This window comes from Centruroides sculpturatus, unplaced genomic scaffold (assembly GCF_000671375.1).
Source record: "Centruroides sculpturatus isolate CEXI.00-Female unplaced genomic scaffold, Cexi_2.0 scaffold1599, whole genome shotgun sequence".
Taxonomy (NCBI): Eukaryota; Metazoa; Arthropoda; class Arachnida; order Scorpiones; family Buthidae; genus Centruroides; species Centruroides sculpturatus.
The window spans coordinates 103,113-123,721 of record NW_019385861.1 but is presented as its reverse complement, the minus strand read 5'-3'; the positions used below and the strand labels follow the sequence as shown (position 1 = coordinate 123,721).

General features: G+C 28.9%; 2 protein-coding genes and 1 pseudogene across 3 annotated transcripts in view; 1 reads left to right on the top strand and 2 right to left on the bottom strand.

Moving 5' to 3' along the window:
* Positions 1-7,643: 7,643 nt before the first annotated feature.
* On the bottom strand, positions 7,644-8,086 carry LOC111642575 (annotated as a pseudogene).
* A 182-nt stretch (positions 8,087-8,268) lies between these two features.
* On the top strand, positions 8,269-8,962 carry LOC111642576 (histone H2A). Its single transcript, XM_023388933.1, has one exon. The coding sequence runs from the start codon at positions 8,404-8,406 to the stop codon at positions 8,770-8,772; it is 369 nt and encodes a 122-aa protein (XP_023244701.1). The 5' UTR covers positions 8,269-8,403; the 3' UTR covers positions 8,773-8,962.
* A 6,304-nt stretch (positions 8,963-15,266) lies between these two features.
* LOC111642585 (putative peptidyl-prolyl cis-trans isomerase dodo) overlaps positions 15,267-20,609 on the bottom strand; it is an 8,217-nt gene continuing 2,874 nt past the window's right edge. The window contains exon 2 of one of the 2 annotated variants that reach the window (XM_023388943.1): positions 15,267-15,523. In XM_023388943.1, the coding sequence (XP_023244711.1) occupies positions 15,282-15,523 (242 nt within the window). In that variant the 3' untranslated portion in view covers positions 15,267-15,281. The remainder of the gene's footprint in view (positions 15,524-20,609) is intronic. The other variant, XR_002759572.1, reaches the window with a different exon arrangement.

Below are 20,609 nucleotides of genomic sequence, written 5' to 3'. Positions count from 1 at the left end.
TAACATTTTAAACAAATTAAGCATTAAGCAAAACAATGCCATTTTCATAAATTAAGTCACATGTTTATCATCAAAAGTAACTAATCCAATTAACAGAAATCTTTTCAATATGTTGTATTTTACATTTTATATAAATTTTATGTTTTAATTCAGCAATTTAACAGACATTTTTTATTTTTGGATGGATTATGATCAATTTACGAAAGAAAAAGAACTCTAAAAGTATTTTAGATTTTCACAATCATATATTATAGAACTTGAATAATATGGAAAACACTATGCTCATCACAGGTTTTTTTATACTAAGCACACTTTTTATATTGTAGAAAAGTAATCTATTAAATCTATTAAATAGCAGCAAACAATCTAACTCATAATTTTAATTCCTAAAACTAGACTACAAAGAATCTATTGAATTATTTTTGAAATTGAAAATCTTTCAAAACAATGAAAGTTGTATCTGTACATCACTTAATAATACATAATCTAATTTGTTTTTCAGGTGTAAAATCTCATTTAGAGTTGATTCTCTATTGCTTGAAAAAGAGAGACTATAAAAATTAAGAATCTGTATAACATTTAGATATATAAAATATGAAAATACTTTTTTCCAAATCTTTTCCATTTACTTAAATCAATTGTTCTTGCAGATAAAAAAATATATTTCATTAATATTATTATTCATACTGAAATATAGATATAAACTCATTCATAGCAATAGATACCATTAATTCTATTTTGAAGACTGAATGAATGAAATGAAACATCACTGACAGACACATCCAGGTGTAAATCTTGGATGATTTTTAATTCACATAGTGAAATAAACAATATAAGTAACAATTTTGTTATTTTAATAATTACTTAATGTGCTTTCTCACCACACCGGGTTGTATATACTCCAATTATCTACAATTAACCAGTAACCAGTGCGAAAATTCATTGAAATTGGCAAACGTTTAATAATTACTTAAAATAGACTATAAACTCAATAATCATAAAAATATAATAATTTTAAAGAACTAAAGAAGCTCCTTAGCAATAAAAATTCTTAGGAGCCAATTGTCCTCTCTAGATCTATCTCTGATCATAACACATTGGTGGGCAAGCAAGAGTTCAATGGGAGCCGAAATGTAGGTTTTGCAAAATGCAGGAGAGCAGCAGTTCTGTACTTTTTTATTCTGTACCATGATTTTATTCTATAATATAAATATAATATAAACAAATATTGAATTTTTTTAATAAACATGTTTTCACAAAATTGTGGAAATAAAATTGTAAAAATAATAATAATAAGCAGAAATTAACACTTTCAGCAAGAGCTGCATGTAACTCAAAAAGAGCTGTCTTTGCCCATGTCTGTCATAGCATTTTTTTTATCCATGAATATATAATTTCTATTGTCTGTCTGGAAAATATTGCTAAAATTTCCAACTGTGTAATTAATAAAATTGGAACATGCTTTTTCCTTATCTGTAAAGATTTATTTCCTGAAGGAAAAAAGATTCATTAACATTCCAGATCATTGATTTTGTATATTGTGATGTTCTAAGTCATTTTTAAATATTCAAATATATGTAACATGCTGGAATGATTTACTAAAGATTTTAAAATATTTGCTCTATTAAAAAACTTTACTTGATAAAAGTATCTTCGTACATTTTGATAAAAATATGAAACAAAAATTTTAAAAATCTGTTTTAAAACAAAAATGTTAAATCCTATTTTAAAATATTCATTTTTTTTTCTAAAAATTTATAAATGGCCAAATACAATCAATTTAAATAATAATCAAAATTCCATCATCTCATAGTTTACACNGTTTTTCAGCGCTATTTTCACTTATTTTTGTTATTTGACGCTATTTAGACGAATAAGCAAGTTTTCCGAAGCATAAAATTGAAGATTTCCCGCCAAAATAGAAACTTCCTCATAACATCGGAAATGACGTTCAACATCATTTTACTCTATTTGATTCTTCAAAAAATCGTTATAATACTATGTATTAGACTTAAAATATTTGATATCTAAACCAGAAAGTGTTAGCTAGAAATAGACTTATTTATAGAACAACTCCCCATTTCTCACTTCAGGGAAAGTTATAAAACAGTTGGGTGCTAATGACTTTGTGAAAGGGAAAAGTTCTACACTTAGAAACTTGGAAAGAAAGGATTTGGCCTGTACCGTCTGCGGGCTGCATAAACATTGATAAGGGGCCGTATGTGGCCCGCGGGCCGACGGTTGTGCACCCCTGCATAATTTATATCCCTTTACTTCTTCTAGATATCCTAATAATATCATTTTAATAGCATGGTTATCCAACTTGGATTTATCTTGTTGTAGACTGTAAACTAAATAACTAAACACATGGAGATGGTCAATGTTAATTTCTCTATTTTTCCATATTTCTATAGGGATTCTACCATCATTTGCATTCATTAGAGAATGGTTTCGAAGTTAACAGGCAGTATTGACTGCTTCTGCCAAAAATTTCTTTAGTGCTCCTCTCTAAATCATCAAACATCGAGCCATGCCTAATANCTTCGTACATTTTGATAAAAATATGAAACAAAAATTTTAAAAATCTGTTTTAAAACAAAAATGTTAAATCCTATTTTAAAATATTCATTTTTTTTTCTAAAAATTTATAAATGGCCAAATACAATCAATTTAAATAATAATCAAAATTCCATCATCTCATAGTTTACACGGAACTGAAAAATTCAGGATATAAATTGGGGATTTTCTTTATGCATTATAAGAGAAAGAGTAAGGAATTTTATGCAAAATTCAAAATTATAATTTCTTCTAATATTTTCAAGTATAAAAAAGACCTTGAAAACAGATTGATTTACTTTATTGTAAAGAATATATAGCATAAAAAACAAAATATTACACAAATTAATAAATTTAAATATCAAAAATATTTATGATATGGTCTTATTTGTGATAACATCACTAATTGATAAAATTATTAATATAAGTAGATTATTAATTGTGCTTAGTAAAATATATTAGAAATTTGTTGCCAGTGATTTTATTTTACATAGATTAGTGGGGAATATTCCCCACTAATCTATTTAAAATAAAATCATACAAAAAACTTTTTTATATACAATAAAATTTTTCTCAATGGTTATTAATCAAATAAACATCAAAGAATATATAATTTTATAGAAGCAAAGTAGAAGCCCTAGATCTCCAGAGTCCTCCCATTGGAGTTCTGCAGAGCATAGTTGTAAGATTTATACAGTAGCAACAACCAGTATTAAAAGTGAATATACTGTACAATATTCTTTACTTTTTTGCATCTGTTAACAGTTGCTATAAATAATTGATGAATGGGACAGTTACCATGTATTCCCATTTATGATAATATGATATCTAATAGTATGGGAGTACAGTACATATTACACTGTTATGAGATCATTCTTCCAATAACTCCAAGATATATACAGGTATTCAATATTTATTGATGCAAATCAATAGTATAAACTTGTCTTCAAATAAATATAACATCCTTCATTAGAATGACAAATTTGATTAAAAAATTTGATATAACTCCACAAGCATAACGAGAGGGGCAAGGGGGTCTATCACGCCCAGGGCACCAAATGGTCTCCAAGACAAACAAAATTTGCTTCTGGAGGGGGAGGGTCAAAGTGTCATGCTCCAGGCACCAGTTATGTTTGCTACGCTACTGTATAACTCTAAAGCTGGTATGCATAATCTAAAATTTCTATTCTATCTAAAGTTTGCTGTCATTAGAAGAATAAATCTAATAAAAAGAAGTTTCCCATAAATATTTGTTTCTGATGAATCTATTCAATCTATCATAATAAACCAATTTGCAAAACAAAATCCATAATTGCTGTCTAGAATATTTCAAACTTACAACATACAGTACATATAATGATGCTGAAATAATCATATCCAAATTTTTTGACTTTCATTAAAAGATGAAAAACTAAATGGCATTCTAATAATAGCTCCAAATAACTATCTAGATTTATTAAATGGTAATCAGTCCTATAATGACACATCACACACTATCACCTACTCTGCAGCAACATTGGTCCTATAAGAGCTTTGGCTCTGTTGCTCCAACAGCATCCTCCTCCTCTTTAGGGCTAATAGTAATTTCTGATTCAAATGAGACACATGTACAAGAATTTCTAATTATATTTTTTTATCTAAAAAATTTAATAGGCTTTTATATCAAAGCATTAGGTTAAAGAATGTCAGAAAATAGTGGAAGTTTTAACTTTTTCATAATCTTTGTTCACTGGTTCTTTCTCAATGATTTTCCCCACTCCTTGATTGTTTAAAAATATTCAATGTAAAACACAAAAATAATGTTAACAATTCTCACTCAGGGTTATTTGTTATGCAGTTTGATTCACTTTTTAACTGATGACAACAAATAAATCTAGCAAGTTTGAGAATAATAGATAAGGACTTGTTGTTCAAAGTATTGTTGACAGAATAATTTAACATTTTTCTAAAATTAACTTATAAATTCTATAATTCTAGAAAATAATTAAATTCACTGAAATGAGTTCTTCTTATTAAATTCTACATATTGGCCAATTTCATATAAAAACATTGGTTTTTGTACTTCAAGCTATTGTATAATCCCATTTTCATTCAGAAATAATGTTAAATGGCTCAATCTGTTGATATTTTCTGAATAATTCAATTCTAATTTTAGTCAAAACAAAATTGTCTTATTCATGCAATGCAAAAAAGGAAAATATATTATCCACGTGTTTTCAGGATTTTGTATACAAATAAGATTCAGTTTAGAAAGACTACTTAAGTAAATGATTTAAGAATAGAAGTTGTTTTCACAATATTGTGTTCACTTATAATACAGTATATAAAAATCAAAATGAATTCAAGTCTAGAAATTTCAGTTATAAAAAATTTACTAAGTCAAAAATTGTACAAATAATATAGTTTATTTCTTTGAGCAGTATTAATAAGGCAAATTACAATCCAGTATTGATTATTAATGATCCCAATAAATCAAAATCCTGACTAATTGCTCACACTGTCACTACTTTTTCGTTAAACATCAATTATCTATTGATTAAATAAAAGAAAAAAAAATACTACCAAAATAAATCTTTATGCAGTACTGTATTTACAAACTTTCTTCATATTTGCTAAACAATATTCATAACTTAAAATTATATTTCATAACTGTATAACTGTCAGGAAACCATATGTATTAAAATCATCATGATAGTTACTCTAGAAAGCATCAAAACATTTGAAATAAAATAATAAAACNTGATTGGCCGGGAAGCAATAGACGAACAGCAGTTTGGATTTCCCGACTAGTGATGGTTGAACGTTTATTGTAATGAGCAAGACGGGAAGCTTCGGCTGCAATTCTTTCGAAAATGTCATTGACGAAACTGTTCATAATTGACATAGCTTTACTTGATATACCTGTATCGGGATGTACTTGTTTCAAAACTTTGTATATGTAAATACTGAAACTTTCCTTCCTCCTCTTCTTCTTTTTCTTCTTATCACCAGCGCGAACATTTTTCTGAGCCTTTCCGGCTTTTTTCACAGCTTTTCCACTTGGAGCAGGCGGCATACTCGATTACTTCTAACGTTGATACAATTTGCAGACGATCAATTCTCAACCTATTTATATTAAGGCTTACTTATTTTCATGCTCCAATATGTTTAATACTAGGACAGTGCATACAAGTATAAACATTAGATGACAACTCTGATAACACAAATACAGGCCTATAATGGGATCCTAATCTCATGTCAGAGATTTCAGTGACTAGTACAACATATTTAATATTTAAAAATGAATTAATCAGATTTCATTTCTAACATACCATGTATTCCCAGGCATTGATAGTGAGCACATTAAATATAAGAATGAAATTGGTGTTCAATCTTCTCTGGGTTTGTCGATTATATTTATTCATGTAACTCTGTTCAATAGATTTTACTACGGTGAGAATTTACATACTAAAAAACATATTGAATGAAGGCAAATATCCATTATACTTTTGCCCCCATAGTATATTATAAATATGCAAAAACTACATTCTTCTAAAGTGAATAAATAAAAATATATTTTATTAGCTATAACTTAAGTCAGTTTATAGCTAATAAAATTATGTTTAAAATTAACTTAAAATATTAAACTGTTTTGTAATAAAAATAAATTTGATGTCATAACTTTAAGTGACAAAGAAATCTTGGCAACAAAAGAAATCCAATTGAATAAGAGGCTTTTACAAATTTTCCAGTGTACCACAGAAGAAATCTGGAAAAAAATTTATCATCAGAATATTTACAAGTAAAAAAAAAAAATTCCATAAATACAGTTTTAACTATCACTATTTTCTTTCAAAGTTAACTTTAAGATATTACAGATAACATGTAAAACAAACTTTTAAAAAAGTTGACACATTGTATAAATTTACAAAAATTATTTTTTCTTACCATAAAAAATATATAATAGTAAGCATATATATCAATACTATTATAATTACAATACTTTAAACAAATTTACACCAAAAAAACCCTTATTTCAACACACTAGATCTATTTTATGAAAGATGAATAGCTATTTAGATTTCAGACCTATTTTAAAGGATTTCATTTAGTTTAAAATTAATAATTTATATATAAATGTTACAATTCCATAAATACAGTTTATGGAATACAAGTACTTGCATGTATATACTTGCAAAAACTTTACAAGTTTTGAATAGTTATGTATATGAAAATACTTCAACTTCAGAAAATTAAAGATTTGTTTAACCATTATTGTATTAAATATTGTTACTAAAAACTTTTTTAGGCATTACTTTTGTACTTAAGATTTTTAAATCACAGTCAGTAGACTAAGACAAGGAAATTACTATTCTAAAGATGGAAAAAGTTCACTAGACTTCTAAAAGATATAAATACTTCATATATGAAGTATTTATAATACATAATAAACTTCCTGAATAATTAAATAAAAAATAATAAACCCAATTACTACTAATAGAACTTTTGTTACGTTATGCTTATTCCTATATATAAGGCTATTACAAGATTTAATCCTACTCTGTCCTATAAACATTTCGTAGAATATAATTCAAAACGTTTTATTCAATCAAAACTATGAATATATTTAACTTCATTACAATGTATTTAACCAATAGGAAAATGAAAAAATTAGTTTCTCTATTGTAGCTGCATATTTTTAAATTCTATCATGAAACTTTTTTTGACTTAAACTAATATTAGCCCTCCAAAATAAAAAAAAAAAAAAGCAAGTTCACTCGCATCAATACAAATCAAATTCTCAGAAATGCAACAATGCTTCGATAAAAATCAAACCTTGACTATGTTAAAACTGTTACAGATTATTCCGTAATAACTATTTCGTCGGTTTTAAAGAGAGAAATGTTCAGTATCTAACTGCTTTGTACTGTACATTTTATAAATTTAACAATTTTTTCATTACTTTTCTTTTTTAATTAAGAACTTATTAGAGTTCCAAAGAGTTTTACAAACTCTGAAATGAATGCGTTGTTGCATCTTAAGTTAAAAATTTAAATCTACTAATATACGATAGGCTTCTCTTTACCATAATTTTTGGCCCTGAAAAGGGCCTTTTGTGTCCCAAAAGAAAGTGCTTCATTTAGAACTGGTATACTTGGTTACGGCCTTGGTGCCTTCTGATACAGCATGCTTGGCCGGGAAGCAATAGACGAACAGCAGTTTGGATTTCCCGACTAGTGATGGTTGAACGTTTATTGTAATGAGCAAGACGGGAAGCTTCGGCTGCAATTCTTTCGAAAATGTCATTGACGAAACTGTTCATAATTGACATAGCTTTACTTGATATACCTGTATCGGGATGTACTTGTTTCAAAACTTTGTATATGTAAATACTGAAACTTTCCTTCCTCCTCTTCTTCTTTTTCTTCTTATCACCAGCGCGAACATTTTTCTGAGCCTTTCCGGCTTTTTTCACAGCTTTTCCACTTGGAGCAGGCGGCATACTCGATTACTTCTAACGTTGATACAATTTGCAGACGATCAATTCTCAACCTATTTATATTAAGGAGGATTGGATTGAGTTGCAACTATTTACTAAACTGTTATTGGCTGGATATCCGTATAGCCATTCTTATTGGCTACAAGTACACCATTAATGGTTAGGATTGAAATTTTACAATCTATTCTCTAATTGGTTATCTCTAGACCAATAGCTACCAGGATTGACTTACTACAATCCTTCCGTTTATTGGATACGATGTAAACCAATAGAGAAACGAGATTTGACCAATGTCGAAGATAGTTGTTTTGATGTTTTGAAATTCGTGTTCTTATCGATATCATCAAATATTTGCTGTTTGCCGAAAGATGTCTGGTCGTGGTAAAGGCGGAAAAGTAAAAGGAAAGAGCAAGACTCGATCCAGCCGTGCAGGTTTACAATTTCCAGTCGGCAGAATTCATCGTTTGCTACGAAAAGGTAATTATGCGGAAAGAGTAGGTGCTGGCGCCCCTGTCTATTTAGCTGCTGTATTAGAGTATTTAGCCGCCGAAGTATTGGAATTGGCAGGAAATGCTGCACGAGATAACAAAAAGACTCGTATTATACCTCGTCATCTTCAATTGGCAGTAAGAAACGATGAAGAATTGAATAAATTACTGTCTGGAGTAACTATTGCCCAAGGTGGAGTCCTTCCAAATATTCAAGCTGTTTTGCTTCCCAAGAAGACCGAAAAATAATCTAATATTTACACAACAAAGGTCCTTTTAAGGGCCAAAACATGATGTTAAAGAGTAGCTAAATCGTATATTAAATTTTACTTTCCATATTTATTTTTAAAATATTAAAAGTTGTATAGAATAAAATACTGTATGTTAAAATAAAATCTTGTATGTGGTCAAAGAGATTTGTAATTTGATTTTTATATAATACACAAGAAAGTTTGCGCCAGTTTTTTTCAATATTTACAAAAGAATGGATATGTTTATACAATCCAAACCATTCTTTTAATACTAAAATTATGTTATGAGCAAAAAAACAGTATAACGAGAACAAGTGGAAGTAATCAGTGCAGAAAAACTCTTATATATAGTTTTTGTGAATACATTAGCATAAGTGATTGGTGATTGTTTTGAATTATAAAAGTTAAATTTTATAACATATTATCATTCTTTTCATCAGACACAGATTATAGCATTCTTAAATTATTGGTATTTAAGTACCAATTAATTCTGAGCTGAAGAAATACAATTTAAATTGAAATCATTGCAAAAATCCGTTTTTTTTTTTCGAAATGTGCTGTGTATTTTGTATTAAATATTAATGCTTCATATATAATAGTAAACTAACAGTAAATATTATTTTGTAATAAATGTCTTTTTGTTTATTTTTTATTTCATATGAAAAATTTATAGACCCAGAATCATTTTAAAAATTTCATAATTAAGCAGGGAAGAATGCTAATGTATTAGCTTATATCAAAATATTAAGATATTAATAATAATGATTTATTATGAATATTTTAAGTTTTATTCTTCAAAATATTCAAGCTATATACCACATATATAAACGTGCATTAAGCTGTATCAGAAGTAGAATATTTATCATCATATATTTTTGAACTGAATGATTATTTATTTGCTGCGTTGGTTAAAGATTGATAAAATTAATAACAAAATTTATTATATAAAATTAACTTATTAAATAGAATAATATAAAACTTTTATAAACTAATAAAAAATTTATTAAGCACTCAGTTTTCGGATCAATATGATAGCATTTTATGTTCATATAATAGTTTTACGCACTGTTTATCATGCTTCCAAAGGTTTATTCATAAAATATCGGGTTTTTACAGTTTTTTGAAAAGTGTAATCATCGATGATTTCCAATCAAAATTAATTACAGNAAAAAATATATACGTATTTTGGAAATGTTGAGTCGGATTAGTCTAGAATCGATTAATTTTATGGAAGAAAATCTTTCAAACAGCCGTAGTCCGTAAACTTGATACGTGTCGGGTTGTGATTGGAAGGATTCGTAAGAAATCGGATTCCTAAGGAATGGAACGTATATCTTATAGGGGGGTCGACTGTATATCAAAATGCTCAAAGACCTAGTTCTTTGTCTTCATAAAAGAAACTTTAACATCACGAGAAAAGTTGTTAATGAATGTAATGAAATATCTTGCTCATCCAATTTGAGATGGCAGTTCCAATTTTCAAACATCAGAGTGAACTAATTGAAGCAAGTATGTAGATCTCATAGAGTTCTCCTTATCAAATGACTTTGCTTTCATCTTCACTTGTATGCATACCTCACAAATCTGTGTGTTAGCATTTTTTTATCTTAAAATTTGATATTTTATTTAATGCCTGCAGATTTAAATGACCCATTCTTTGATGCCATATTTCTTTTCCTTCTTGCACATTGCAAACAAAAGTTTTTGTAACTTTCTTCTTGTGAATGCAATATAGCCCATCTTTGTTTACAGCAGTGATCTCGTTCTTTGCAGTTTCAACTGAACCCAAATGTTCTTCAATTTGAGTAAATTTGGCTCTGAATGGAGATATATGATGGGTAGCTGCAGTATCTGTTATCCAAGTTATTTTGTCATTTTTAATATCACAAGCAACTTCAACTGCTCTGATCATTTGTGCCTTGTGCAAAACCTTAGCAGACATAGCTATTGGTTTTATATCTCTTTTAATTTCAGCTACTTGAGTAGGTGCTTGATTGTGTCATTGTATTAGGCACCTGACATTCAATGTTTGTGGGAAGAAACATTTGAAAACATTTGAAAATTTAGCTTTTGTGTGTTCAGGCTCTACTTCTTAATTCAACAAACATTCTTTTGCAATATGTCCCAATTCTCCACAAACAAAACATTTATAACTTCATTACTTCTTTGTTGGCTTCGTGATTTCACTGATCTGAATAGTGTTTGTTTCAAAATTTTTCTTTTGCTTTAGTGTTTTGCTCACTAAACTTCACATGATAGCAATGCAAGGTTTTCATCTGCACTACTAGATTCCTCTTTTATCCGCAAAATCTTCTTTTCTTCAATAATGAGATGACTTTTAACATCTGCAACCTTAAGTTTCTCTTCTTGTCATTCCAAATGTAATACTAGCAGTTCATAATCTTATGGTAAACCAATTAACAGTATGCAAGCTAATTGGGACTCATTAAATTTCATGTCAGATTTATCAATACTATTAATAATGTCTAATTTTCGTGAAATAGTTGTTCATTGATTCTTTCTTTTTTTTAAACGCAAAACAGATCCTAAGCCAGTTGTTATGTAAAAATCATGCCACATTTCATGTAGATTTTCTCCAAGGCTTGCCGCACGTCCTTTGCAGAATTGTAGTGCTTAATGTTTTTCAAATATTCATCACTTATTGTTAAGATTATACAATTACATGCCTTTCAATCAATTTAAAATCTTTTGTGCTTCAGTTGGATTATCAAAACTGGGATCAATGATCTCTCAACAACCCTTTCCTTCCATGGTGCTTTGAGACAAATAGATCAACTGATATAATTATCTGCATTTAAATGAGCAATGTGAAAAACCTTGTATTCTAGCAGACATTATCTTCCTTTGTTAATTCTCAGTTATATGTAATTCTTGAACTAATAGTATAAGTATTTTCACTCTACTTATTAGATTATAGGTACTCTTACCTTGATTACGATGTTGGAACTTTTTCTAAAATGAATGTGATCATTCTCCTTAATTTCAATCACATCACTAACTGAAACCCTTACTACTAGAAGTTTAGCTTTCTTTGAAGATTTATTCTTTGAACTGTCCTGGGCCCATAACCTGTTAATTATCATATAAGAAACTAGAGTAGCTAAACAGAACATCTTTATTCAACATGATGAACAAGCTAGATGAACAAAAGGTAAAAAAGTGGGTTAGTGAGTAATGGTCACACAATAAATAAGAATCTGCCACTACTCAAGTGCCCTGTTGAAATCAAACATGACAGTAAGACAGTTAAACCCATTAACAATTCTCTATGTTTATAAAATATTTTGTATTTTTTAATAAACAACTTAGGATATCATAAATTGATATATTTTTTTAACATTAAATCTTCAAATTGTAATTTAATTAAATTTACAAATTTATGTTGAAAAAATCATAGGGCAATTAGGGATAGAAATTAGTAATAACAGTACTTAAATAAATAGTAAATTGACAGACATATAAACATATACAGAGATTTTTATGAAAATATTTGAAGTGGATAAAATAAAATTTAATTANCTTACTATTTAGATAAAAATTTTCTTTTATACATTTTCTATACAGTATAATTTTAGGTATTGATTATATTATTATTAATTGACTTCACTTTCAATAAATAACAATTTACATGTTTTGTTTCTATATAAACTATATGATAATTTTTCTATTAAAAAAATGAACTTTTGAACATCTTATACAGTATTAATTAAAATGATTCATCTGATATACTTAGTCATTGTCTTTATACAATTTGTGTAAAGACAATGACTAAGGTAATGACTAGATTAACAAATAGATTAACAAATGATAAAGAATTCAATTTAAATATCATTTAGAGATTTGGAATAGACAAGTAATGTTAACATAATAAAATTATGCCAAAAAAGTTCTGTTTTCAAAAAAGAAACTGGATACTATATAAAAATTTGAGTATCTTTACTATGAGCAGCATTTTAAAGTAGACTATGATCTTGATTATTATTGAGTAAAATAAATTATTATTTAGATTAACATTTGAAAGAAATAAAAGTTGATTTCATAGGAGGCTAGATATTTATGTTGCACCAAATATTAAAGAACTGGAATTGATGAAGAAACTGTTTATTGATTTCATCAGCCCATGACTCAGCTAAAGAAAAATTTGGAGGTATCATGGCCAAATATGAAATATTATGTACATTATAATTTAAGTTCATTTTATGTTTGGCCATATACTGTAACTAGATGAAGTTTTATCATTAACTCCAGTTATAAAATTTTTGGGTAAAATAGAAATACTTAGAACAATTCAAAATTAAAAAGGAAGTGATAGAAAAATTTTTTCTCAACAATAAAGCTTATCATGGGTAAATTTCTGAAGAAAAGTGATAAAATAAAAATAACTGGGAAAAGAATAAAGACAGTTTTTGTTGATAAAATACTGCTAATACTGTAGAAGAAACAAAATAAAACTGAAAACTATTTCTAAGGTACTGTACAGTACTATACAATGAACTAGTAAAAATTCGAATAAAAATCAATAAAGTAGTACAAATTCATGATTATATATCAAAAGGTGAAACTAATATAATCCATACTTAATAATATGATGAATATAGAATTTTAAAAAGATACAGTATCTTGAAATAAGTTAATGCTAACAAAAAGATAAAATGTATACCATCTATTCTAAAACATGTATGCATCTAAAATAATAAAATCTCCAATAATATCTATAAAAAATATACTGAAAATATATAAAATATTTATGAGTAATATTAATTTGAATAATACAACAACAACAGTAACAGAAAAATAAAATACTAAAAAGAGACTTGTCACAGAAAGATTAACCCTTCCACATAAAGAAGGCAGACGTGGCCTGATTGACATAGTTAACCTTCACTACANACGAACTTAACGGGTTTTTGTGTCAAATTTGTAAGCTTGCCGACTTTTAGGGAAAATCAGTTAATCGTGTGTCGGTGATGGTCTAGGGTCCATTCGTACGTTGGTGGTGGCAGAGGAGACAAAGATGACAAGTATTTTACAGTGAAAATCATTTATTAAAAACGGAAGATGCTTATATATTTGAGGTAGTTGGAAATGGCTTATCTACAGTATTTTCTCTCGGCACTGAGGAGTGGCGTATCACTGGTCCTACGATAGTGCAAGCTTATCAGTCGTAGCCCCAGAGCGGAAGAGATGGGTTCGCTTGGTCACAGAAGCGACGGTAGGTGACAGAGCTGCAACGACTGGAGCGGTCCGCGAGACACAACACAAATTTTAGCAGGCAAGACTTCAGGCTTAATCCAGATAAAGATGACACAGATTAATCACCATAGAATTTTTAGGAAAACTGCGTTTTGACCTTGAGATTCGGGGTTTTTATAGTATTTTTTCCTCTTTGTCTCCTTACGATTAGTCCTGCGTCCCATTCCTCGCTTCCCGATTGTTTTCTTCTTTGTCTCCAAAACCAAAACCAGATCAGGTCACGAGAAAGGTTTGTTCCGAGGCATTTATTTGACACCTATTCGTCAACTCTGATCAGAGATTGTCGATAAACCTATAAGCCTTTCGCTCACAATTTAGCCTGTTGTTTCTGCTATCTGTCATTTTAAAACTTTAACGATCGTGTGCGATGTTTTTATACCAGTCAAATCTTTTCCCTTTTCCGAAAATTTAACCTAAATCGACTGTTTATGAGCACGTTTTCCTATATTTTCATTAAAGAAAACCCATTTTACAAATAAAATTACAAAAATACTGACGGCTAGAACGGATTAATTGCATTTGCATTAATTTATATGGGAAAAATTGCTTCGGTTAACGAACAATTCAGTTAACGAACGGACTTGTGGAACAGATTACGTTCGTTAACCGGGGTTCCACTGTAGTTTGTCTTGGAAACCATTTGGACGCTCCTCTACGAGTGGTGCCCAGTGCATGATAATCAGACAATCAAATTTAAACTACTAAAACTGCTAATTTCTATAAATATGAAGGTCTACAATACGATGAATGTCAATATTAGAATTATAGCTATTGTAATAATAAATTTTCTAGCAGTAACTGAACACAGTGTTCAACTTCACTAATCTATTCATTCAAAATTTTTGCTATATAATAATGCTATGTAACAAAAATTCTGAATAAAAGACTTGAAAGCACTTCAGATAAAAATAATTCTTTTTATTCATAATGTATACAAACAACAAGAAAGTTGTGCAATCTTTGTCTAACAATAATAGATTAATATTTGTTTTATTCATCTTACGTAAACAATAATCTTCTAAGTAGACATCATTAATTTGTTTTTATACAATTTTTATTTGAATGCTATTTTCTTATATAGAAAGAAACATATATATTTTTATTTTCATTTAAGTTTAATTTTTCATCATACATTTAATTTCTTCATTTATTCTTCAATTTCTACAGTGATTAGTGATTTTATTTTTGTTGATTTATTACAAATTTTAAATTTTTATAAAAATATCGCAGTAATTATGCAATTAAAATTTCATTAGAATACTTACTTTTGATTAATTCAAGTGCTTCTTCCTTCGTCCTGGTTATTTTTTCTTCTCTCCATGAAGATGGACGTCTTGATTCCTGATGTTTTACCAATAAATGACTACATCGCACTTGCTCACCTTGACCACTTCCAGGAGAAGAAGGTTCAGCAGGTTTTGTTGGTCGTTCCCATTGACTCTCTTTTGTATAAATATTGAGATAGTAAGGTTGACCTACATTAAAAATTAATCAATTATGTCATTACTTGCTATGAAATCACATTTAATTATCATTAAAAAGTAGTTTTCTATACTTTTGTTTATTTCATATTAGCTTACCCGTCGCGCATTGCTGCGATCTCAGAAGAAACGAAATTCAAGTTTCGTTATGATAAAATTAAATTTACATTTTATCATTTTTATTGAAACTTAGTATTATATTATTATTATTATTCATTTTAATTGGGAAAATATTTCAAAGTGTCGTTTCAATTCTATTTATTTATTGGAGTGCTTGTGGATACACGATATTTTTTGTTTTTCTGTCTGATGCGTACACGAATAAATCAGAAGTTTTTCCGACGCGTGAACAGGCCACATACAGTTGTACTGTACATGTGAGAAGCACGGATTCTTTAAATTTAGCCCACATACACACAGAGATTGTTAGAAGTGCGATATTCCTCATTTTTATATAATTTTTTTAAATCCTTTATAATTATGATTATTTAATTGCTCCTTCCTCTCTTCCTTGGCATGTTGTGAAATTTCTGATAGTTGGATAATAAACTGTTTTATTGTAATTTGTCTTTTTAAATTATTAGATGATATTAAAATTTGGAAAAAGGGATCCCTAGATCGGTAAAATAGGCGAATTTCCTTCTACAACTTCAGTTGTTGTTCGGAATACAGTTAAAGTTTTAACAAAGTTCGAGTGAATACGTAATTAGCAAAAAATAGTTGAAATAAAGTGATTAAACAAAAATTATTACAAATATCGTAAATAACAGTTTACAAATGCATATATAGAGATATTTTTTGAAGGGGGAGAAATGGTCTTCACAATTTGAAATCGATCTAACACAGTGCTCGAATGCTCATGTAAACGCGCGCCATCTATCGTAGGATAAGTGTACTTTCGTGGGAGTGAATTAAAAAACTTTCCAAAAGTTTTATGGCAATCGTACTATGCCACAAACCTTCGCCGGAGTATATTAAACAACTTCCAAAAGTTTCACGGCCATCGGATAAACGGTGTGGTAATGCATAAAGGATAGACAGACACACACACACACATACATTCATTTTTGTATATATAGATTTAAGTCACAATATAGAATTGACATATTCCCTGCCAAGAGTACACTTAGAGCAAGGAATGTATTGAATGTTTTGATATGATATACAGGACTTTCTAAAAGAATGAGGCATTTATAGACATAACTCCAGTTTCCACTTCCAGTTATAGACATCAGTTTTTATTGAAAAAAACTGATGTCTATAACTGCATGTTTAACTTTTATTGAAAAAAAGTTAAACATGCAGCAATACATGACAGTTCTCCAAGTTTAATTTCATATAACATGATCATTGTTCTTTCTTTCATGGCCATTAGGCAGCATGAAAATCAAAAATGGAAACTGAACAGAAGGCATTTTGCATGCACAGATTTGAGGTTTGCATCTGCATGTATCTGATGATGATGAGTACCGAGTGAGGGAGGTATATCAACAGAGTCTGTGCCCAGAGGAAGCAGAGAACTGCAAATGCCTCAATATTGTGGAGAATGTGGCATACATAAAACCAGACTGCAGTGCAGCACCCATTGAAACCAAAAGACAATGTAGTGAGAAGATATTTAGCTCAGACATGCACGAGAAGATGGAAAACAATGGGTTTCTTGGAACATCTAATTTTCAATAACAATTGTCATTTTTCATGTCAGTGGAAAAGTCAACCAGTACAATATCTGCTTCTGTAGTACAGAGTATCCACACACAGCATGACTCCTTGAAAGTCCTTCTGCTCAGAACTGTCATTCATAAATTTTTTTTCACATCCAATAGACATTACAGAAGCAGAAATGGGTGAAATTTACTAAACATTACTGCATGTGTTGCAAAGTTTTAGTTATTTAGTAGTGTTGTAGTAGTAACAGTAGCAGTAGCAGGCACTGGCAAAACTATTGCAACAGCTGTTGCATTGCCAGCTCATAAAGGATTGAAAAATTTTTATCCTTATAGTTTTAATTACAATAAAATAATTATGCAATATTAAACTGTATCTTATTTTATGTCTTAAACATCCTTATTTGTGAAAATAAGTTTCTTACATTTAATGACATCAAATTCCTTCAGAATGCATTCTTCACATAGACTGTACCAATATCCATTATTAAAATAAATTTTATTATATACATACTTCTTTAAATACTGTATATTACATACTATGAAATTTTTATTATTATTGTTTTTATAACATTTTTTAATTGGAATTCCAAATTGTTACAATAATATGGAATGTATAGTACAATTTCAAAAAGTTTTTCCTTTAAACTGTAAGTTCATATTAATAAAAAGAGCATCAGTTCAAAGTTATTTGTTTTTGCACTTTTATCCATATGAAAGGCAAACATAGAGTGACATCTAAATCTTTTAAAAGCTATTCTGTTTAGAATACTTTCTGTTAATTAGTAGTAATATAAATGAGTGCTATCTTAATAATCTTTTAATTCTTTAATAAACTGTGTTTTCTTGGAATGAAATTAATGATTAATTTCAATAACTACATTCATTGAAACTTATGGACAAGATAATAATTTATTCTATTCAGATCGTATTAGTACTTCTAATTTAATGTTTTGATTTTTTGCCAAACTGAAACCAAAGTAAAATGAATATGAGATATTGACTCAAATATCATAATTAATGAATGGATTTTAAATATTTTGTGTCTTTTTTTTTGCAAACTGCTATGAAATTGGGAGAGACAAAAATCTATTCCATGATGCCATTCTCAAAATTCAAAAGAGCATATACTTCACATAACTTTTTAAGTTTGCATGCTTGAAATAATTGGACATATTTGAAATTTTACAGAGAATTAAACTCTAAGAAAAAGGCTGACTAATGCTTGGAAAAAAGTAATTTTTAATAAGGAGTATGTTTCAGTGTTTTATGCTGCATAATGAGCCAAAGTAAAATGATGCACTTGGCCAGAAGCTGTAAATTTCTACATGCAAAATGTTGACAGGATTAAAAAAAAGGTCTATCATGTTATTTTTTGATGAAGCAGAATGCATGTACAACGCTTGGGATTGCCTCAAGAACCTCAGTTAAAACTATTACTTGATTTACTTTTCAAGTAACTATGCATTTCTAACTATTGAAAGTAAGTGTCTTGAGATTCAGAAAATGTCTTTTAATGAATTCTTGGGAAAAGCCTACAATGTTAGATAAAAGTTTGTTCAGACAAAAGGTTCCATTGCCAGAAAAGTACTTGAAAAATTATACATTGTGCTAAAGAAGAGTGAAGAATACCAAATTGTGGATGCTGTAAATCACTGTTTATTAGAAGTAACTTCAGCCAATTCTGCTTTACTAAGAGTGTTTAAACCCAAAAATCTAACAGTAATTAAAGATGCTTTAATCATTATAAGCAATGTAGAGCATTCATTTAACATGAGAAAAGTTACATTAGACAATTAACAGCACAGACTAACAACTGAAAACTATAGTTTGTCATGCTTATTTTGTATATCAAAATTGTGAATAAAAAAAATCCAAGAAACATTGGCTTAAATCGTAAATGTAAATTAAGACAAAAAAATAAATGTTTCTATCATAAATCTTTATCTTTTTGTATTATTATTACCAGATATGCACATTTCTGTATATTTTGTAAGTTTCAGGTTCATATTTTGGATTAAAAATGTCATAAAAATCAAAAGTTTAATCATGGCAATTACTTCATTCTCATAAAATACTCATTTATTTTTTAATTTTACATCTAATATAAATAAAAAAATCTGATCAAATTTCACTGTGATATATTGTATAAGAGTTTATCAAGATAACTTACTGAAGATGTTAAGGATCATTTGGTGTCCTGTTAGATCCAGTTCCTACATTCTTTTTTATATGAGCTATAATTTATGTATATATTGGATTGTTCAAAAAGTAATTTCTTTTTTTACCACTAGACGGATTAGTCGTATTTTTCCTGCCATTTTCATTCTAAAGCATATTATCATTATATACTTTGACAGCTAGCATTTTAAGGCTTATTTGTAAAAAATTTTGTTTGATTTTGTAGAATTGTTTATTTTTTGTGTCCCTTCAAATATAGAAGATCAGAAGCAGCATCTTCGGCATATTTTGCTCTTTTATTACCGAAAAGGTAAGAATGCTGTTCAAGTGAGAAAAAAATTGGGTGACATGTATGGAGATGTATTGACAGAACGACAGTGCCAAAACTGGTTTACAAAATTTCATTCTGGCAATTTCAATATTGAAGATGCACCACGTTCTGGATGGCCAATTGAAGCCAATGAAAACAAAATAAAGGTACTGATTGAAGCAAACTGCCGAATAACAACACGTGAAATCACTAAGAGATTAAATTTGTCAAATTGAACTGTTTATGATTACTTGAAACAAATTGGTTTCATTTCAAAGCTTGATATATGGGTTCCACATGCTCTTAAAGAGAGATGCTCTCTTTGGTGGGATTTTAAGGAAATTTTTTTTACCAGACAATTTAACAATTGATTCAAAAGTGTACTGCCATTGAGTAAACAAATTGAGTAATATCATCAAACAGAAAAGACAGCCAGAAGTGATCAACAAAACAGGTGTAGTGTTTTACCATGATAATGTCAAATTTCACACAAGTTTGGTAACTCGTTAGAAACTGTTATAACTTAGATGGGACCTGCTATCACACCAACCATTCGACAGATCGAGCACACTCAGACAGAGCCGGCCCTACCATAGAGCAAATGGAGCAACCGCTCCAGGCGCTAAGTCCTAAGGGACACCATAATAGGATCTCACTCCACGCTAAAACTTGCCTCAGGCCAGCACTGCACTCAGATTACTACTAGTTCCGGTTTATACAAATTTTTTTAACTGTAAGACATTTACTTGAAATGACAATGTCAAAAATCACTTGGATCAGTTTTTTGTAAGCAACGATCAAAACTTTTATGAATGTGAAATCATGCTATTACCAGAAACGATGACAACAGGTATTTGACCAAAACGGTCGATATATAATTCAATAAAATATTTATTTATTATAAAAATATTGTGTTTTTTTC

What these genes read in the sequence shown, in the direction of transcription:
- LOC111642576 (XM_023388933.1), top strand. Translation starts at nt 8,404, where the DNA reads ATGTCTGGTCGTGGTAAAGGCGGAAAAGTAAAAGGAAAGAGCAAGACT.